This window comes from Myiozetetes cayanensis, unplaced genomic scaffold, assembly GCF_022539395.1.
Source record: "Myiozetetes cayanensis isolate MyiCay16 unplaced genomic scaffold, myiCay2020 scf3, whole genome shotgun sequence".
Lineage (NCBI taxonomy): Eukaryota > Metazoa > Chordata > Aves > Passeriformes > Tyrannidae > Myiozetetes > Myiozetetes cayanensis.
Window position 1 is genome coordinate 67,081,115 of NW_026087521.1, and position 23,262 is coordinate 67,104,376.

General features: G+C 38.9%; 1 protein-coding gene across 10 annotated transcripts in view; it reads right to left on the minus strand.

Annotated features, from left to right (window-relative positions):
- CALD1 (caldesmon 1) overlaps positions 1 to 23,262 on the minus strand; it is a 269,935-nt gene that overhangs the window by 38,541 nt on the left and 208,132 nt on the right. The window contains exon 1 of one of the 10 annotated variants that reach the window (XM_050323373.1): positions 18,659 to 18,916. The exons of the other annotated variants lie outside the window; for them this stretch is intronic. Within the exon in view, the coding sequence (XP_050179330.1) occupies positions 18,659 to 18,705 (47 nt within the window). The 5' untranslated portion in view covers positions 18,706 to 18,916. Of the gene's footprint in view, positions 1 to 18,658; positions 18,917 to 23,262 lie in introns of those variants that run through there. 10 annotated transcript variants of the gene reach the window in all.

The window sequence follows — 23,262 nt, forward strand, 5'->3', positions numbered from 1 at the left end:
TAACTCTGCTGGCTTGGGAATACAGGTGATGTGGCCATCTGCCTCAGACCTTCTTCAGAGAGATTCATCACTCTGTATTTTACACTGAACAGTGAATTTACATTAAGTTGTAGCCCATCAAGAAACTTGGTAATAGCTAGGATGATTATGGGGCTGAAACCATTTCAAACAAGCCAGCTTCAGCTGGTTTTGAAACCACAAATCAGTTCAAATATTATCTAAGGCACTTTGGTTTTTGAGTTCCTTGCCCAGTACTACTACATTATTATTATTGCCTGAATTATGACAGCACTGAAATTTCTCAGTCAAGATCAGAGGCTTGCTACAGTAGGCAATTTATAAAGATAGAGCAAGACCTGGTCCCTCTTCTAAACAGTTTGTAGTCTGATTAAAGACAACCTTTATAATTTGTAGCACTATCTGCCCTCAGTTAATCATAAGCTAAACCTTATGAATATAAATTATTTTTCATTTTTTGCAGGAGTAGGAAAAATCTGTCTAATTTGAGCTGAATCACACAATTCCAGGAGGCAGGGAGAAAGAATTGCTGTGACTCTGGACTCCAGTGTCAAAAATATGTGAAAAAATTCCAAACAGAACAAAAGCCTTTAAGATTTTTAACTTAAACAGGCAGCTCATATCTACCTCTTATTTTCTCTATGGTTCACTCATATCTGTCAGTTTTCCCTTTCTCCCACCCACAAAACCACCTTGCATTCTTAGCAGTATCCTCACAACAGGTACCTCAATTAGATGCAACCGTACCTCTTCAGCAAGCTCTTTTCCACACAACTTTGTTATCTGGAAGCCCTTACATGTATTACGCATTAGTTTTCTCTGTGGACCTCCCCAAGAAATGAGATCACTCCTCCTGTACCAGACTGCTTGGCCTCTACTTGCAACCTAACCTACTTCTAAGACCTTCACCCTTCCTCACCTAAGACCACAGCAGTTGAAGTGATATTTGTTGACTCGTGTATTTCTAAATTTATGTCAGATGGAGGATGCCGGTAAAATGTCCTCAATGACAAATTTAATTACCAGACTCAATCTATAAATGTGCATTTGTTTGCCTTTTGTGCTCTTAGAAAGTCTTCCTATTTACCCAGCTTCTTCCTGAAAGGATGGGTGGGGTGAGGATGGACTTTGTTATAATACCCACTGGGGAGTGCTCTTTGTGTCACTGTTGATATTCAGTCTCATTTTATTTATTAGTACATATGTTTTTAATCTTTTGATTGTTCATTTAATTTGTGTTATGATAGGCACACTTCAAAATGTGTATATAAACAACTGATCAATCTTCGCCTAAAACAACCCATAACAAATGCATACGCTTCCAGAGGGTTGTTCCTCTTTCAAGCTTTGCATGTCAGTGTCAGCTGTATTTCATTCAAGTCATATCTAAAAATATGGTGAATGGTGGGGGGTAGTTTTGGGCAAAACTGTTTTCTCTGATCATTCCTCCATAATTCAAGGAGAACTGACAGCCTTCTGCTCAGACCTGCTCAAGAAGATTAATTTTTATGAGGGAATGAGCAGAATCTCAGTCCAAAATGCTCATGTTTCAAAAAGATGTAGTGAGTGAAAACAGGGGATTATGCTGGAGACATGCAGACATGCCACCACAGTTCTCAGTTCAATGTTGTGCATGAATGCTGATATTAACACCCATATTTTTCACATATTTCTCACTTTGACATGCACAATTTTTTTTCACATTGAATGTAGGAGGGACAAGTGGATAAAATTAACCAGTGTCTGGAAATGAAATCCAGACAAATTAAAACTGGAAATTAGGCACGTGTCTTTAGCAGTGAGAGTAATTATATATAGAAGACATGATGGAACAATCCATCTTTTACATCTTCACATTAAGATGGATGCCTTTTTGAAAGTTATACTACCAAAAAATACCAATTTTGGGGCTCACTTAGTGAAATTCCATTAACACTTAGGCATGGAAAATTAGACTAGATTATACGGTGGCACCTGCTGGGCTTAAACACTACAGCCTTACATTTACCCAAAGGTATATGCTTCTCATTTTGCTCACAATTTATCTGTCTCACAAGTATTTTTAGTCTTTTGATCCAACATTCTCCAGAGCTCCACAGCCTGTGTTCCTAAGTGAATGAATAACCCAGATATCCATGTAGTTGTCTCGCAAAAATGAAGTGACTGACTCACCTTTCAGTGTCCTGTGTACTCATTCACCTTGTTTTCATATTGTGTGTTTCTAATATACTTTCTTCTTTATCTTAGGTCCAAAGAGTTCAAGGATTACTATTTTTTCTTATGGGTAACCACTTATTCAAAAGGTTAGCAGAAAAACATTTTTCTGTCAGACCTGGTATCCTTAATTTCTTACCATACCTTTAGAAGCATTTCTTCTACCTTAAACTTTGATCTAAAAAACTAAAGGCTAAAAAATGTGCATTTTAACAACTTTTTGTTTGTTTGTTTGTTTGTTTTGTTTCAGCTAAGGAAGATCTTTAGATTATTTACTTGGGCTAAGGATTTGGCTGGGAGACATGACAAAATACTTAAGTGTGGGAAAGAAAACTTCTGAGAGGTCCAGTTTGTGTACATTCTTTTTTATGGTTTCTTTTGATATTTTTGACATTGATGTTTTTTCACAGGTAAGGAAATAGTAGGTACACTCATCCCTTTAACAGTGTGATTGTAAAGAACTAAGGTGCAAAGAATCCACCTTGAAGAATGAAGTATAAAAGCTGATATGCAAGCTAATAAACACAAGGAAAAAGGATTCCTTAGTGACAAAAAAAATCCTTGTTGACTACCAAGTAATTAATGTGAAAAGCATCTCGGCATTTTATTGCATTGCTGGGGATGGCACTGAAGCCTCTGGGACAGATCCTGTCTTCCCAAATTACTGGTTTCTGTTGAAAATATAAATTTCAGTTTCATAGATGTCCAATATTTCCAATGTCCTGTCTCTTTTTTCTTTTTTTTTTTTTTTTCCAGTTTTCTGCTCATAACAACACAGCTCCTTTGGTTTTAGATTCAAGCCCTAAAACCTGGGTTTCGTATTTGGAGCTGATTGGTAATATCATGGCATCATTCTGTACAAATGCAGAATGACTAATGCACATGGCTATTTTTTTTTCTTTCCTCATGGCTTAAAATTGATCATCTGTTTCATAATATGAAAGGCAAGCAGATTCTCCAACCACATTCAAATAGCTCTGGAAAATCACCTCTAAGTACTTCAGCATAAATTGAACACAGGGCTGCTAACACGAAGGGTAAAAACTTCAGCTACTGAACCAGTGTCTAATTTGCCTCCAACATATATTATATTTAGATAAAAGAGCTTTTTGGAAACATACCAGGGAAAAGCACATAATTCTCTCAATATGTGAAGTCTGTAATGCTCTGTAGTTTAAGTACATCCATAATAGACACGGCATTGACCTGTTAGTGAGCAAAGCAGTGCTTTCACATTTTAATTTAGAAGTTTCACACACACAAAATAAGAAACTGAGCAGAAAACAACAATTAGCCAAGTACCTTCTAGCTGATAATTGGTACTTTTTTACTTCATTGAAGTTTGGAAGAATTCACCCAGAACTCTGTTTCCCTGGCAGATGACAAACAGACAGAAAGAATAGAAAACAAGCTTGCTTTTCCAAATGTAAAAAAGTGGGAGCAAACCCCAACCAGTGTGCATACCACTGTGGTTGATGAGGTATTTGTTGACTCCATAGCAAATTGCTTGCTACCACCACCTCCAGTCTCTAGTGCTTTATTGCGTATAAAATCCAAAATAATTTATGCCACAGCTTCACCCAGTAATATTCAGGCATGTGACTTAAGAATAATGGGCATTTTGCCTAGCTGAGGCACAAGTAAGGCCTTACAGGATATGCCCCACAATCCATAATTTCTACAAAGTCAAACACCAAATTTTCTTTCTTGTGGTTTTGGGTTGCTGTACTCAATGTGGCTTTCAAGGCACTTTCATACCTCAAATTGCTAATTTACTGAATGCATGCAAAAGTAAGATCTAACTCTTCCTCTTTTATATTTCACTGCAAATAAAACTCCAGCTGACATGACTGAGAGATAATAAAGACAGAGGAAATTAAAAATAAAACATACATTTAATGTAAAAAATCTTCCCTTCATATTGAGAACTGTGGTCTTCCTGGAAAACACGCCAAAGATTTTAGGAATTAAACCTACATTTATTTACAGGCACCTTTAGCCAGCTGATGTCTCCAATGTGTCATGATCAAGCTCCAGATTTTTGTATTTCCTCCAATCATTATTTTAACTCTTACAGAATTCATGCCATCATCTACAATATCTATCAGAGATCTTTAAATGAAGGCAAGAGAGAGAAGGCAGGCATAAGGACTTTTGTTATGGTGCCATCTCTTCATCCTAAATCCTCATGTCAATAAACTATAATACTGAGGTAGGTAGAGGCAGGGATGGGCACTCCCTCAGAAAGCCTGTAGAGAATCTGGAGCAAAAGCACAGAAGGAACCTTGCAGCCTTATGAGGAGGAACCTGAACAAGAGCACAGACTTTCTCATGGCCCAAAACTAATTTTTTATTTATATATTTTATATATATATTGAATATATATATTTTATATATATATTTATAATATAAAGTATATATTTTTATATGCATGCATATATAATAGATATGTATTCTCAACAATGAATATGAGAAACAGTTGTTTCTATTTAAAAGCTAAAAACTCCCATCACATGCATAGTTGCAGCAATGAGAGAAACAATGGATATTGTATCAAATTTCACTACAGAGATAAAAGCAAGGAGACTGAATGGGAGGAAAACTGGCTTCTCACTCTTCTCTGTTCAATGTACAGCTTAGTCCAGTAACTGCAGCAGGTAAAGTTTTGTGAAAAAAAATTAGTTTCAATTTAAAAAAAAAAAAATTATTCCTAGTGGGTTTTTTTATTCTAAAGCAGTATGTTGCATCCTCACATATTAGCAAACAAGAACAAATTGATGATTTCAGGAAAGCACAAACTGGATTATAATAAATCATGTATGTATCACTAACCAGCCTTCAATTTCATCTGCTTATCTACTTTGATGCTGGTTACCCACTTGGAAGGCTTCTTTAATGCAGAAATCTGCGAAATAGAAATCCCCTTAATAAACTAGTGTTTGCATTTCATTGCCTCCACAAAGATTAATAGGATTGCTGCTTTTTAAGAACACTGTGTTTTAAAAGGAAGTAGAAGACCGTGAGGGGAGGTCTTGTACACAGGAACCTTCATTAATTTCAACCCATACTTGCTCCACTGAATATCATAAAAGGACAAACACTAAAAAAGTTAACTCAGAGAATCATTGATTTGAGAGATGAAATATTAACATCCAAAGCAATCTCAATCACACAACTTAATTCTTCATCACCATGCCCAATCTACTCACAATCAACTTCCAGCATACATCTATTCACCATCCACCCTGACAAAACATGAAATTTTTAAAATTTGAGGTGCAACATGACTTTGATTTTCAAAGATGAGAAATTTCTAAGCTAAATCCCCTTTTGCATTCCTGCATTTTCTTCACTTGCCTGCCAGGCTTTGTAAGGTGTAATGAGGAACCAAGGGACAGCATTCTACCGTGGGGGAATGTTGAAGGGAAGAGAGTTCATGGTATCACATTGATTGATATCAAGGACAACAGCCACCATTAGTGCTGAACTCATCTTGAAAGGAGTTATTTCATCTGAATGCCACTGTGCCTGGGGCAGATCAGGATGTAGGCTATGGATATGGCTCCATAACTGAAACATCAGTCTCTGATCTAGGACTGATACTGAAATTCTATATGAATTTGAACAAAAATGGGAGAGGGAAAGAGTGGAGCAGGAAGGAGCAACATGGAAGCAGGAATCAAACACAGACTGGGGCTGTAGGAAGGGTCCTGAAACAAGACATCTCCCTGGGCTGTGGATGGGGAGAGAGAAGAGACAGACAGCAGCAATGGATGAGGAGCCTCCATCCTTGCAGGGCATGAGATGGTGAATGAAGAAAGGTTGATGGAGAAATACTAGGAGGACAAGGAAGAGGCAAAGGGATCCATCAGGGAATAGAAAGGACAGTAAAAGTACCAAGACTGGGCAAGTGGGTCTGTCCTCAACATCCAGACAGATTTACATGGCTGTCCAGGGCCTGGAAGACCAAAACCCACCATGACTGGCAGAATGGAAAGTGTGAGATAGCAGGTTGTGATTATCCAGATTACACATCACTCAGTAATTTCAGCCTTGTCTATGATCTAAAACACCCACAAAGAGTCAGAACCTGCTATTTTTATTACTTGATTCATTGAAGGTATGGGTGTTAGCATTAGCCTGGGCTCTGTGAAGCATCAAAACTCCTCTGTTTTTTCCAGGGGATTAGAGATTGTAACAAAATTACTATTGCTTAGAACCAGAAAGATCCCTGAAGATGTCTGCTGAAGTTTTCAGAAATACAGCAAAGACTGCAGATGGACAAAATACAAGGTGTGTATTTGCACACAGGGAGTCTGTAAAAATAATTTTACCAGATAATCATTCAGATAATCATGGAATAATCTTTTTTTATCCACTCTTCCCAACACAAAATATGCACTAGGAGGACATAGCCTTAACATACTACAGGAGACTAAATATTGAAACAAATACCACAAACAGGAAAGAGAATCTCATCTTTTGAGTAGAACATGCATCAAAACAGTGGACTGTGAACCCTTATGCTAAATGAAATAAACCACTTGACGGGGGATATGACACTACAAATACATTCAGGGTTACAATATATGGTGAGTGGGGGGAAAAAATTATTGAAAAGAAGTTGTCTCAAAGTTTTCTGATACTGATTGCCCATGCACACAACTCACGGGTGCTGTGCAGATGCAGATGCAAATTTTGTTTCAAGGGAAATTCATGGCTGTTCACTTTTACCATGGACAAGTATCTGTCTCTTTCTCAGGTGTTTAAGAAACCTACTGTCAACAGCCAAGGTCATTAGGAGATATTTTCAGTGAGACAGCAGAGGAATGACGAGTGCAGATCCTGTCATTTGCTAACAGGATTAGGGGCAGCTACACTACATGCATCCCTCCAAAAGCTAATCCTGATGTGTCTTTCATCTTCATGAATGCTAAAAAACCCTTCCATAAAACAGGTCCATACAGATATGCAAGGCTGAGTACAGCACTTTGAACAGCACGTTAATGTTACAACAATTTGCAGCCATTGTATAATAGCACTGTGCAAATTAAACAGCTGGAAGTTTGAAATGCAGCCACATAAACACAATAAAATACACTGGCTTCATCCTTTCAATTAGTTTTCCCTTAGATGTTCTTGTTCCTCTCATTGCTTCACTGTGATTCTTACTCCAGAGAAGTTGTAAGAACCGGCTAAACTCAGTATTGGAGATAGTCTACAGAAAGCTGACTGAGCTCATGAGAGCAAATACATATGTAAAGGCCATTGTTCTTTAGAAAGTGGGAAAAACCAAACCTTTTTGCAGAACTCTAGCATCCAACAAATAACCTCTTCCATTTCAAAGATTCAATAACAAATTGTGTACAAGTTATAAGTTACTCACAGAAACTACTCAGGCAAAAACCAGGAAACAGAATAAAATAACAATTTGCTTGTCCTAGGAGTGCCCACACTGTGGACTTCCAGTGGGACAGAGGCAGCTGTTGGAGGCATAAGGCATAACACACAGAAATTGCCCTGTGGAGATACAGTGGAGACATGAGGGGCTTTTCTGCAATATTCAGTGTGTTTTCAAATCACAGCCATTATTAAGGTGCCCTTTTTTATTGTTGTTAATTTAGATTTCATTCTGGAATAGTAGTTTCATGCAGGAAACCAGTCTGTAATAGTTGTTGCAAAATGCTTTATACAGGTGGGCACCAAAGTGGGGAGGATAGCAAAGAGCTGCCATGACAAGAAAGCAATAAAGCTAATGGAAACAGACCGCACGTGCAGGCAAAAGAGTCTAATTCCAAATGTGAGAGGACACAACTGCTGACAAGTTTCCATCACCAAGAAGCAAAGCCTTCCAAAAGATTCAAGTGACATTTTCACAGAAAATGTAATTGAATGGCAAACAGTTGTTTAAGCCAAGGCTTCCAGTATCATACATTACATTACAGAAGAGAATGCTGACCAATGGATATTTTCCCCTCATTGTCACATTAGTTCTTGGCATTTGCTCAATTCATTCCCTCAAAAGATCTCAACATGTTTTACAAATTTTTAGTAATCCTTGCAACACTTTCTGAATCCCGTGTGGTGGGTATTGTTACTATTATAATGTCAGTTTATGAATGGAAAACCAGAACATAGACAAATGTACTACTTTTAGCCTAAACCATGCAGATAAGGTTGTCATTTGGCTGCACTACTTCACACCTGTTTCAAAACCTGTTGAAGCAACCAGAAGCTCTTCCAAGCAACTTCCAAAGGGTATGTGGACTCCTTCCACCCAGGCCTATCTCTAACAGCTACACTGTGCTGACTTCCATCACTGCACTGGAAAGCATGTGAAAGCCACTAGCAGAATTGATTATCCTGGGATATCTTTTTGCAATCATACTGAACAAAGAGACATGCTTCTCTGAGCAAGTGATAGCCTGCCTCTCCTCTATATAATGCCTTCTGTTGATAGGTATTATCAAACCAGTACTTTATATTTTTAAAAAAGAGGTGTGCCTGCTGGGAAATGGGTGAAAAGGAAGGGTGAAAAGCAAGTTTAGCCCAGGGGATCTTGTTGGTTGTATCATGCAAAAGCACCTTGGGCTTTACACAGGGGTCAGCATGGCTCAACACAGCCTGGCACCTTGCACTGGGTTGTGAACTGAGATACACTTAAATGTCTGAAAATATGGGAAATGAGGTGCAGGATCCTAACTCTACCACTGGGAAACATGGAGTTAGCTTGCTGTCAAATGCTTCTGCTTCTCCAGCTTCAACAGATGCAGAAAGCCAGCTTGGTGAGGAGGGTTGAGTGATGAAACACCAGCTCTGCACCAGAGAAGTTCCAGTCCTACAGAAACTGTAGGAGTCATCACATGGGATGACTCATCACAAGGTTTCTGTACAGCACAGTTCTCACTGCACCCTCTTCAGTTCCACAGTGTAGACAGGACTGACATGAATATCATCCAACACTTCCAACATTCTTGCAAGACTTCGTCTTGATTCAAAGTCAAAACTTTTCCTGTCTCACCTGGACTGCAACACAGCATTTTAGGGAGTCACTGAGACTGCTAAAATAAGACATTTGCACAGCAAACTACACAAGCACAGAGCAGACTTGATCCAAACATGCTACTGTTCACCCAAGTATCCTCTTGCCAGCAATTCATATTAACTATTCATATACACACACCAAGCCCAGTGCAAGGGAGAAACAATTCAGTATAGACTTTTATGAAAGTTCTCACTGAATTTAGGTTATGCATTCTGAAAGGTACTGGGAGGGGCCAAAAACCAAGTGCTGGATAGCAAATCTAGATCCAGTATAGATTATAGATGTAGATATATCTACATCTAATATAGATTTGATATTTTGTGAAAATACAATGCTCGGAAAGCAAGGATTTGGCAATGTAAATTGAAGAATATTGGCACAATAAAGAATTAGGACAAGCATAAGACAATTTCAATTCCTGCTTATAAAGAGCATGGTCCAACCTGTTACCATAATTCAATTGACTGAGATTACTGAGTAAACAAGAATATGCTAATCAACTGCCTGAAGAAGATAGATAGCTTTAGCAGCTATGAGGTAACAAAAGGGTCTAGGGATCAGCAATACTCTAAATTGCAAAAATAAGTTAAGACTGCTCTTAAAGCAAGCTAACAGGCTGATAGTTAAGTTGCTAAATATAGAATTTAGAAGACTTCATTTAGCCCCTTTTCTGCTACAGGTACATGAGATGCTTAAACTCCCTTGTGCTCCAGCTGTCATCTGACTAACACACAGAAATGCTTAGTAAAAATAGTCATGCATTTCTGGGATCACCAGCACAACAAGCATTACCTACATCAATAAGGTATTGTAAGACCAACTGGTGTAATGCACACAGGCATAAGTGAAACACCCTGCCAATGAGGTGCTCTTGGATCTACTTACATATGCTTCTGCCAGCTCAAGATGAGTATGAGACAGACTGTCAGTGTTAGTGCATAGCTATAAACATATACAAACAGTTTTTCTGTACATTTGCTCCAAGTTTGCTCAAAATGCTACCACAAATTTCGCAAATATTTCAGAAGCTCCAGGTAAGGCCCCAGTACCTGCTTTATGACATTACAGAGGAAACTTTTAAATGGTTTTCTGCTCTATTTCAGCTCCCCAGAACCTCTTCCAGTGCCTTCTCCAATTTCTTCTCCCATTCCAGGCAGCCCCTGTCACTCTTTACCAAATGGCATTTTAATGGCTCTGTTTATCTTCCTCCTCCATACCTGTGAGCCCTGTGCAATACATCCTCCCAAGCTTAAACTTCCCTACTCCCTACCCTTGCAATACTACCAGCCTTTGCAGGACTCAAGTTCTCACTGAAATGATGTCATGCATCTTGAAAAGTCCTAGAAGGGACCAAAAAAACAGGGACAAGGCCCTAAACAGCAAAACCTCTGCTTGCTATAATCCTGTGAGAAGAGTAACTGTGTCTTGTTGAGGGAAAGAAAATACATTGGTATGACTACCAAGGTAGAACACCAAAAGAAACAAATAGCACACACAGAATGTAGCAGAAACAAACATCTTTTCATAGGTTTAGAGCATTCACCTTCCTAAATTCGGGGCAATAAACATAGGACTGGATGGGACACACTGTCTCCTACCTAATCACTTCACAGGGTGTTGAATGAGTTTGAAAGAGAGAGAATAATACAGGAAATCAAGTAAGGAATTACCCCATGGCTATCCCAAAATGACAAAGGACCAAATGCAGCTCTCAGATATGCACAAGACAGGAATATTTGTTTTTTACTTGATGGGCTGCAAATTATTGCTAATGCACATGCTGCAAGTGGGAAATTTTCACAGCCATATAGATAAGGACTGGTGGAAATCCCAAGATAGCATTGCTACAGCATTAAGAGAGTTTTTTAACATTGAGGAGACTTGAGTAAAAGCTATATTTGCAGAAAACTCCTTTGCCTTTATGGCAAGTTTAACAGAGGAACTAGAAGAAAATTGCTCCTCAGACTTAGTCTTTCTAACTAAAGTAAAAGTTTAGCTGCTTTTGGAAAGAGATGTGGCCTCTGCTAATCAGGTTTTGGGACTTTTGGAAATCCTGTGAAAGAAAACTGCTGACATAATGTCTATGATGATCCTCCAGTTCCAGGAGGAGGCAGATGATTAAGGCCAAGATGCACAACACCCAGAGTACATGCCAGTGATTTCTCTCTTGTGGGAGAAGTGCAATCCTAAAAATTTCATGCTTCACAGAGGAAAGATGAGTGTTACACAAAATACACACACTAGTTTAAAAATGGGATGCTTCTTTTAAAGTATGCAGGAGAATACGGGATGGTTGGAACACATTTCATCTGGACTTTGCAAAATAATCATGTAAAATGCTATCAAGGGAGAACTGAAAGGAAAAAATAAAAGAAAGAGGAAAAGAAAACACATGGTAATGGAGAACACCACAGTAACTCACAGAAGCTGGAACAGGAACAACCTGAAAATGAACGAGGAGACTAGAAAGGTTCTATCATGACCATGCCAGTGTGTGATGCTGGTACACATCATTTGTGGATGTTGAAAGCTACAGTGTACTGAGCTTGTGAGGTTCATCCATGCCATGATCCTACTGCTCAGTTATAAACTCCACTTAGAAGAAAAAAAAAAAAAAGAAAGAAAAAACACATCCAAACAAAAAGCAAACAGTTACAATGCTAGAAGGTACTTCTGCAATTACATTGAAGCAACTCCAGTGCTGAACATATTGCAGATGGAATTTGGCAAGTTAAAACCTCCTGATCAGAAATATGTAATATATTTTACGGTTAAAAAAACCTGTGGGCAATTTGGCTATGGCAAACAAAACAGAAGCCCAAATCTCAGGAACACACCTCTAGGACAGGCTTCCACATTTCTTAGAGAATCATGAGAAGAAAAACAAGTGCACATGGACTGCTTCATGCTTTCTCAAATTTTTGAAATGCATAGTACACCAGTTAGGAGATATTTTCTGAATAAGGTTTTAAGCAGTCTGGAACAAGAACCATCTTTTTTTTGTTCTGTAGTCAGCAACATTTACCTTGAGAATCATCAGGATCAGATCCTCCTAGATGGAAGTAAAAAGTAGATTGAAAGCAATCTGAAAAAAAGTCAGAGTTATATTTCTTGCACAGAGTTAATTCTCTCCAGTTGGTATGCCAGGTTCTGCTGGAGTCAGTCTTGCTCATAAGAATTTGAATATTTCTCACAGTTGCTTAGTAATACGAAAAAGTGGTGGATGGAAATTAAAAAAAGAGGACAACAAAGTAAGCCACGTCCCTGATCTTCAAGAGAAATTCTAACTTTGAGGAAGAAGAGTCTCAATACAAACAGGCATCAAGCAAAAAACTCCTGGTTATGCAGTAAGATTTTGGAAGTAGCCCATTCCTAATGATGCATCTGTATGTTTTGTTTAATGTGAACTGGTACATCCAATAACTAATGCTGTTTATTTTTCTTTTCTGCTTTATTATCATCATCCACTTGTCTTTCACATCCTTTCCCTATAGGAAGCTAACCTCAACAATGATAGGATAATATAATAATGGCCCATCTTCGCGAGCGAAGATCCGGGGAAGGTTTTTACACCTTCCAGCCTGCGCATTGGATTTTTTAGGTGAGACACAGTGTGCGCAGAACTGAGCCCACCCTTTAACCCTAAGGTTCATCTGCCGGGGCCAAGCGAGCTTGGACGGTGGCAGCGAGGTCCTTAGGACGTAGGTGGGTTGCCTTTAAGGGCTAACAAGCCCCACCTGCCCGGGAGTGGCCCTGACCGGGAATCGAACCCAGGTCTCCGCGGTGACAGCGGGGCGCCTTTACCACTAGACCACCAGGGGCTACGTACTCTGGAACTACTGTGGGGGAAGGGGTGTGGGAAGAGAAAAAAAATTGCTTTACAATTGACACAAGTAAACTTACAATACTCAGAAGAAAATAAGTAATCAGAGAAAACTAGGTATTTAGTGACTAGGTTAACCACTGTTCCTCCTACAATCACAGAAGTACACCAGAGTACAGGGTGGGAAGGGGGCAGCCACTTCACATCACCTTTGGTCTCCCGGTGCAGCACAAAGTGAATTTAAGCAGAGCCAATACTTGGCTTTGTATTTCAGTTACCAAGAGACAGAGACTGAGGAATGAAAAAACTGAAACACCAGCTTCTACCTCACTTGAAACTTTGCTCATCGTAACTCATTTTAAAAGCCATGGAACTACACTGACTTCAGATTTGAAGACTGTACTTAAGCCTGGGATGTGCTGCTCCTCTCTGGAATTCAATATGTGCATTCAAAGCAATTGGAAAGAAAAACAGATTAAAAAAACCCCAAACACCCAGATTTAAAGCATCAGTTAAACCTTTTAGATAGAATTTTGCTTTGATAATGGGTTTTTGAGAAAAGACAAATTGCATTGTAATGCCTTGGACTAAAGTGCAATTTTTCTGACACTTTAGATGTAGAACAATGCACATAGAAAACTGTATTCCAATGTGCTCGCTGTTCCCCAAAAAGGTAACTACAGTATGGCACTGTTAGACTTGTAAAAATGTCTCATTTTCATATCCAGTTTTGGACGTCAGTATGAGATTTCACAGCAATGCTGAACATTTGTGAAAAAGTAAAGGAAGAGGGCAGGGAAAGGCAAAGGGGAACATGGGGGAACTCTTCCCTGACTGACAACTCTGCAAAGGATTTGAACTGCAGAAAAGAGGAAACATGTCAGCAAATGCCAAACCAATGTGATACCTGCCAAACCACACCTTATCCTTCTCAATCAGCAAAAAAATTATCCACTGCCTGATTTCTCTTACCTCACCAATAAAAGCTATCTTTTTTCCCCTTATTAGGACAGTTTCCATGCTGTAAAATTCTGGCTCTAATAACTGGCTTTGACAATATGTGCTGCACATCAGCACAAAAAGAATGCAACTAATAAAAGTAAAGCAGAGAAGGAGAATAAAAGGGCAGAGTCCTAAATCAGCTAAGTTTGGGCTCCAAAATTTGATAATAGATTTTATGAAATGGAGAATGAAAGTTGGAAAGGATAAACATATGAAGGCTAACATTACACAGATTTATAATTATAAACTTGCTAGCTACTTATAAAATGTAAGCTGCCTTACTGAAGTCAAGGAGACTTCAGTTTGCTAAAGTTACTTTGCTACACTTAAGAGCTTACACATCTCAAAATATAAATCAAATGTCAGTACATGTAAATAGTGCAAAGTAAGCTAAGTTTTTTTAATGTTTTCTTTTATAAAATAAAATATGGAAGGAGAGAAAAATTACAGTGAGTAGAGTCTCCATGTTTCAATAATTTCAGTGACTGAAGGAAGTGTTTTTCTTGGTTGGATTTTTAAACATTTGATTATCTAGTTTAGTGCATCTACTTTAGGTATGAACAGAAAAACCAAGACTCCATTTGAGAATTGCCCTGATTTCTTTTTTTTCCTTTTCTTGTTTTACTGTGAATTGGGAACAGGGTGGAGGTTAGGCAAGAAAGGGAAAGACGGGGGTATGAAGAAGCAGGATGAAGTTCTATCACCCCTGACACTAGTTGAACATCTATGCCAATAGTGAGGCTGTGGAAGAGCTATCTGGATTTAAGATCTGCTCTGACAGTGAATTCTCTAGTTTTTTTGAAGCAGAAGCAAAAACCCATGTCAGAGTAAAGTGCTATGGAAAATGTTCAAGGCTGTTTCATTTTAATTCAGCCTGAAACAAGAAAGCAAATCCTTCATTTAAGGTTCTTTTCTTTTAAATTTTTTCTTTAAAATGAAGGTCAATTTTAATCAAAAGATTCTAAAAAAGATTAGAATTATTTATTTTAAAAATATTTCAAAGGTGCAGCTTAGTAATTTCTTATTTGGAAAGTGTAAAAAAAAATTAGCAAAACTATTTCCTATTGTTTTTATTTAGGCAAAGCTACCAGTTCTGCTCTGAACTGCTCTGAAACAGTTCTGCCCAAAACTCCCCTAAATTTTCATGGTTTTACAAAATCTACCTTTCATCAGAAATAATTCTCACAGTTCATTTCAGGCACTGGGACCCACAGAGCTTCAAGTTCCTGACTTAAACAGGGTGGAAAATTCAACTCAGAGTTTTCATGAAACTCCGCAGTCACTTGTTCTCTGACAAAACCTTAGACATTTGAGTCTCACAGTCATGACTTAGGTGGATGCCCCAAACTCCACACAGATTACTCCAGCTTTATGCTCCTGCCTAAATGTTTTGCTTATGCTGATAAAAGAAAAGCGTCTTTCACTGTGGCAAGAAGGCTACAAAAATTTCAGACATTTCCTGAGAAACATCTTGTCTGTCTAATATTTCTTCCACCAGAGATACTCCCACTCAAAAATGTTCAATTTCTTCCAGTAAATTTCTTCTGATCCATTACGAGGAAAGTTCCTCAATAGAGCAACTTGTATTTCATTCAGGTGACGACAATTAATACATCATGAATGCTTATACAGATGGAGTGTTGTTACTACAGTGTTCAACATAAATATGTGGGTCCACACTCACATATACATATTTGCATCAAAATGACCATTCCAACTGTTGGATATAAACACTGCAGCTCACAAACAGGCAGGACATTGTAACAAAGTGCCTATTTCTTGGACTATGGTAGACTTGTCATTGTTGGGGAAGAGTCATTTTCAGAGTGTGACTAGGATTCTTAGCTTTTAAAACAGAGATAATCAGCCTCACTACAGGCTAACATCTTTGAGGATCTGGTCTTCAGTTACATTATTTCCCTTTTATTTTACCTCAGTAATGTAAAAAGGCTTTCAGAAATTAGGGATTCCAGCCATTGTCCACTGTGGAACAGAAATGAAGAACACAGTCAACAGAGAAGACCAGAAAGAAGGAAAGAGATGCCTTCAAGGGAAAATTAACTGCCTCTTTTTTTTTTTTTTTTTTTTGAGCAGAATTGACCAGATAACATAGTGCTACTAACACTATGGCTGCCTGTGGGGAAGTGTCCTCCTTAACCCCTCTCTTCTCTTCAAAAAGCTAACCGATTATCAGTCTTGAAAATCTAGCCAAGAAACAGAAAACATAACCTACAATATGAAGAAAATGTTGTGGAAAAGGGAGCTTCAAAGAATCAAACTCTGAAGTTTAAACAGAAGTTACAATTTGCTGGAAGAAAACGTTCTACCTGCTGGCAAAGACGACTTTTTCTTTCCCTAGAAACTTGCACAGTAAACACTTTATTGCCCAGAAAAGAGATCCAAGTCAATCACTATGCATTTATTAAACAGATTTTATGTTTTTAGGTTAACTGGAATGATTTTTTGGCTATGATGAGAACTTCTGCTTTTAATTTCTAGTGTATCAAATTCTAACAGGATTATATTCAACTATTTAGCAATTACAAAATTTTCTATAAATACTACAAGCACATTGAAAACATAGAAAATATCGTTAAACAATGCAGATCAAATGATCTGAGAAGCGGGTCATTAGAGGACATTTGCAAGAAGTTAACAATTACACTGTACCTCATTCAAAATAATGCAATAGCAGCCTCCTCCTTTTCCCTGGAGAGTCTCCAGAGAGTTAACTTACAAGGATTTTAATACTCCTTTCCACTGCAATCTCCTGAGAAGACAGGAGCACTTGGAATGATTATGTTATGCCTCAGCCTGGGAAGGGCAGTATTTCATCATGTATTTCTCTGAGCAATGCTTTGAAGAAGGCTTTGTGGGTAAAGGTGTCTTCCCTCTTTTGGCCTGAGATCACGGAGATGCTTGTTGAAAGAGCATAAATCAGTTACCAAGTTTTGGCCACCCATTTGATTTCCCTTCAGAGGCATTACCAAAAAGAGCTTTGCTTTTATTCTCCAAGCATGCTACTGTGAGTCTTGATGAAAGAAAACCCATCTCTGGTTGTCAAGGTGTGTCTGCTCTTGTTAGAAGCTGCAATAGCACCCAAATCTCCCAAGATACAGGAAACAGACTGTATAGTAGCTAATTATATTTCAAGAGGAAAGGATTGTTTTCACTCACATATAATTTTACTGATTGCAGTGAACTCACTTCATATAACAGAACTGTGGGTGTTACAGTGCACGCAAGCTAGGGCATTCCTCCTAGTACTCACCCAACACACCAGAGATATGTCAGATATAAAGCTAGCACACTGCTAGTCCTCTCACTTGCCCTAAAGGGAATGGAGGAGAATATTTCTCAGCAAGGATATCCGGTGGTCTCTAGTATTTTAAGCAAAACAGCCTGGCCCTGACATCTAACTAAATCAGACCCAATGCAGACAAAGGGTCCGAAGGTCATCTTAGAGGCTTCAGCTTGGATCATTGCAGTCAGTGCCAGCTCCTCACAGTAGTTAAAAAGAGTCCTGGTTTTCACCACTTATATCTTCACTACAGTGTCCAAATCTCACCTACTTCACCTTTTCCCTCTCTTGCTTTCCTCTTGCACTGGTTGCAGAGAAATTGGTGCTTTGCCATGGCTGCTCTCCATTTCAGTACAGCAGTAAGGGAGGGCTGTTGTGGCTTATGGCTGTATTTCACCAGAGAACAACACACACACACACACACACACACACACACATATGCACACACAAAATCCACTTGACACACGCTTAGTTAAATTATTATTTATTGTCCAGTTTCTGAAATCACAATCAAGAATTTCAGATTCCTGTAAGGGACTTCTTGGAGGGCTTGAGTTTTGAAAATCCCCAAGCTCCCTTTCCCTCTAAGAACACAGGATTTCATGCTGGAAACTCTAAAAAACAGGCATCCAGAAAGCCCAGTTGCTTTTCAAAACCTCTCCCAACCTTTAAATCAAACTCTGATATAAATCACTGCATTTTAGAAACATAGTAGTGTCCTGTTTCCCACCCCTCAACACCTAAAGCAGACAAACAAAACAATGCAGGACACAAATAAAGCAGATTATTTTGTTGACAATATTACACAGGCTAATTAATTTTCTTGTCTGGCTTCCCTCCTACATTCAGGGATAAATGTATCACGAGGACTTTATTTACTCGGTGAATTAATCAATCTGAGTTATGCAAAAGCTTTCACACAAACTATGAAACTTCTGCAAACTTCCCACTAACAGAACTCCAATTAGCAACCAGTCCTTCCATCATATTCTTCTGCCACTGAACGAAGTAATTTGAATTCTGCAATTCAGGTAAGAGAAATGTACAAAGAATTTTCCTTTAGAAGACAGAGCACAATATGACAAGAAAAGAAGCAAAAAACCCGATCTGCATCCAGTGCTTATTGCCCAGTTAAACCAGCTTCTCAACTTGTTACACCACTCTGTTTCCCTTACCCATTGCCACCATCTAACACTTCCTACACAACACTGAAAGGCTAAATCCATACAGATATCATAATAAATTGGCAACTCACTTGGAAAGGCTTGATGAGTTCTGCCTGCAGTATGATCTGCTGATCATGTCTGCAGCGTATGAATCAGTGCAAACTGCTGGCAGCTCCAGGGAGCAAATGGGCGGATGATCAGGGCGTGGAATGAGATAATAAAAATGCCATTATCCTTTCAGGCATGTGAGACTCATTGGATGCTCTTTCCACCCCACAGGTAACCATTCAGTTGGTCCTAACACTCCTGTAATGACACTCTGTATTTATGTTTTGTTAAGCTCATTATCTATCTTTTATCCTCCTCCCCTTCCTTCGCCCCCCTCTGCTCTGTGATCATATGATGATTTTTTTTTTTTTTTTTTTTTACTGTATTCTCTGTAATAGATCCTCTGCCTGGGCCCCTAGTTACAGAAATTCCTACAGATTTCTCAGCTGCTCAAGTTGAATGACAAATTCTTGCTTCCTCTTCAGCTTTCATAAGAAGTGTTTCTGCTTAGCCAGCTTGTCTGAGCACCGAGTAGCCTCAGCACTGCACAGAGGTGCCTTTAAAGGCATTCAAAGGCATTTGCTCCTAGGAAAGTCTCATTCCAGCCTACCAAGAGTACCCAGATATAAAATAATGGTCCAGGGAACCGCCCTCCCTTTTGATAGTAAAGCATTTCGTAAGCATTTTGCAGCCAATCTAACTTGTGCAAGGTCAAGCTGGATCAGATACCTCAAAAGACTGAAGGTGTCTGCCAAACAAGGACAAATCCAAAGAAGTGGGAAATACCTTCAAGCTCAACTGCACTCAAGGTAAAACCATCTTGTGTTTAAAAAAAGAATTAAAAACAGGGCTGGAGTTAAATCCAACCTAACCTCCATGTTCTTCCATCTAATCCAGTGAATGAAGCAGGAAATAGAAATGCAAACAGTGATTTAACTAGAGGCACCATCAGTTACCATGATTTCACATGCTTGGCTCCCATATCTCTTTAAGTCCACAAATGTGAGCAAACTGAAACCACTTACTGTACAGTCCTGCAGCCATTCCACCCCAGGCTCTGATCTTGTTAAACCTCAGAAATTACAAGAGTGGGTGTGGATGGATTAGTGCTCTGAAGGGAAATCTCTAAGCAAGCTCTCCTGTCTGTGGGAAGGAATGTGTGGGTTCAGTAGGTGGCACTCTTACCTTGGAGTGAACACCCAGGTAATCCTCTGCACAAAGCAATGGAGGATGATGAATGTCTAAGGAAGCATCAACCTTGACTTTTTTTTCCTCAGAGAAGAAGTCAAAAACTACACTTTTCTCAGGACACTGACATTAATTTACATTCTGCTTAAATTCTACTGTCAATAACTGCGAGGTTTTTTTCCCTCCCAAAAACTCTGTACAGTTTCAAAAAGATAGATTTTTGTGAAAAGGTAACAATTCTGTGCTTTATAGATAGCTGAATGATTCCCGTGCAAGCATGTACAAGTTCAGGGGTTTTTTTCACACACAGAAACAGGTCTGCAGTACCTCAAGAAGTTGCTATTTCTTCACATATACCTTCTGCAGACCCAGCACTTTGTTCTAAAATACATTAAAACTCCAATCTTTTAGCATATAAAATATACTGGAATTCTGGTCTGGAGGAAGAAAAGGCCAATAGTGCTGATTGCAAAGGGACAAAAACAGGAATTCCACCTCTGTGATTGCAGAAAGATCTGCAAATGAGATGAGGGTGCACAAGGCAGGCCATCTCTTGGTTTTTTTCTCTGACCTCAAAGCAAAGTGAACATATAAGGCAGTGTGAATGCATAGAGTCTTAAAAAATGCTGGTGAGAAGGGAGTCACATTTACTCTTCCTGGAGAAGACATTTCTACTACTGCAGCAGAATCAGAATTTTTCCCTCTGGAAGAGCATTAGTTAAACAGAGATCGTATCTCTGTTCTTCCAAAGCATACGTTGTAATCATATGTCAGATGTAAGAGTTGATGTTTATGAAACTATGAACTGGGTTCCAAGGCAACCCTACAGATTTCAATTACAGGTCTCTGTTTACTACTGCATCACAGAAACGTTTTTTCGAGTTGATTGAGCTCTACACTCTTTTCAATATAACCTGGAATAGTTAGGTTATTGCAGTGCTCACTAACAAAACTGTTTCCACTCAGAATTAAAATAAAACCAAATTTGATTATCCTCTAAAACATTATACTCTACATCTCCAAAGAACAGTTCCAGATTTTTTGAAAATCTGCCCCCACTGTCACACATGGCTCTAGATGGCAAATCTGACCTATTTGTTGAGTCATTAGGAATAGGGGAAGCCTCTTGCACTTGTAGTAGACTCTCGAACCATTTTAAAATATCCCCCATAGGACAATCATAAGACTCTCAATTTCTCCTTCTTCACTCTTCCAAATACTGTATTGAATTATAAAAGTTTGGAGGAGAACTTCACTCCAGATGAAACAATTCACATGGTCAGCCTATTTTTATTTCAAGACAAATTGCATCTTCTTGCCCTTACCTCTACAGCACTACTGAGAACAGATTTCATTTGCCTAATAACTGACCAATAAGCAACCTTGTCCATGCAAGTCTATCCTCAAGACATTGCCATTTTTGCCTTCAAGTGAAACTCAAAATAAATAAGGTGAGCAAACTGCACTTCCAAACAGTATCGGCCTCCTCTGCCCAGCTGTCTGTAGTGTTACATGGGACAGGCATCCTTGCAACAACTTTGCAAGTTGGTGTCCCACCAATTAATTTTTAACTTGTCAGGAGTTGCTACAACCATGATTTGTCAAATTTGAAAAGCTGCAAAATCAAAGAGGCAGCTCTGGACACATGGCTGTTAATCCACGGCATACAGGCAATGGGCATGCTGCCAAGTGGACCTGGGCTAACCTATGTGAGCAGCATAGTGGGTGCTCTGGTGAGCGCCCAGGAGGCTTCACTGTCAGCTGTTCTCTAAACTGTGTCCATCATTTAAGTCATAAGACCCATTCAGCTGAGGCACATTACTGTTTTAACAAAAGCTACAGAGACATTTTATGATTCAGTTTGCAACATAAAGGAGGGCTCAGTCAAGGCCAACCCATGCAATGCCAAGCATTCACATTTGGTTGGGTGTGTATCCAGCAGCTCCCTAAGTTTACAGCTATGCAGAAATGGTTCCCATTAAAGAAGCTGACACAGACAAGATTTTGCTATGCTTGCAACCCCTTTAAAAATAAATGGGAGGATGATGTGAGTCAGTTATAGATCCTTGCACTTAATTAACCCTTTATTATTTGGAAGCCAAATGCTTGTTGTTTACTTTAGTAACTTAACTGAGACAGATACTTTCAGTACACTGTGGCCCTGAGGTGGAAATCTTACATATGGAGCAGGAAGAGGCAAATCACCTTCTAGATAATTTCAAAAATTCATATGGGCATCTAAAGCATGGAAAATTGATGAGGCTGGAGTCTAAACCTGCTTTCCCTGCATGTTCTGATACTCTAGAGATCTAGGACAGCAAAACCCCTAAGGAAGACACTAGAAAGAGAAAAAACCTAGAGTAAACAAACACTCTCTAAACTAGAGCACTTGAGATGTGTCATTCATGCCAATGAAGTCAAGTCAAATGGCTCTAGTGTAGGGTCATTTATTGCAGCAATGAAAGGAATTCCTGGGGCCTTTCCTAACTTTTCAGCATTAAAAGTAGCAAAATGAAGAGGAGGAAGGAGATGTGAGAGCTTTCCAAAATTAAATTATTAGTGGAAGGTTCCAATGTCTAGTCATATTAACAATAGGAATGTCCAGAGGTCATCCACAGAGCCACTTAACATTTTGTTCATTATTTTTACTTTAACCATCCCTGCATGCAAGGCAGAATTTTCAGTGAGCTGATCAAAATAGCCTGTGAATCCTTTCTCTTTTCAGACAATAGAATTTTGGACCTGACTGAGGCACATGCACCATCCAGACCATACCTTTCTATAGGAAGCCTAATCCTTTCTGTACCTGTTTATCAACAGAGAATTTGCTGTGCTACCCACTGTTCTCCTATTATTCAAACACCTTCATGTTTCTTTAGCTCTTTGTTTAGTCCACATTAAGGCAGTCTTAAAAGGAGTAGCCAAGTAACTCACAGAAATGTACCTGATTGGTTTCAGAGACCATGCTGCACCACTCTCCTCTGTTCCACTAGACTGAAATAAGTAGGCAGACTTGTAAAGAACTTTGTAAAGCTACTGGCATTTTGCAAGAGAAACAGAACTCTGTTTTTTATGAAAATCCATTCTAATGACATTAACATCTGCTCCTCGTTTGAAGAATATTTTTAACTGTTCTGTCCCTGGGAAAATGAAAGATGCCACAGTCTCTTTCATGTTCTCACGGAGTAGACAAACTCTTGGTTTTTTTAAGGTCTGTTCTGAAATGCCCCAATACAGTTCACTGCAGGGAGCACAGTGGATGCATCTCACAGGGTAAAAAGCATCTGTATTCACCACCCTATGAGATTTCACTCTAGGACACTGGTGTGTGAAAAGGGAACTAATTTTACAGATAAGCATCACTTTGTGTATTAAATCATGTGCAGTAGGTTAAGTCCAGCAATGCATAAGGTCTGACCTCACGCATAAGGTCTTGAAGAAAATCTTGAGTATTTAT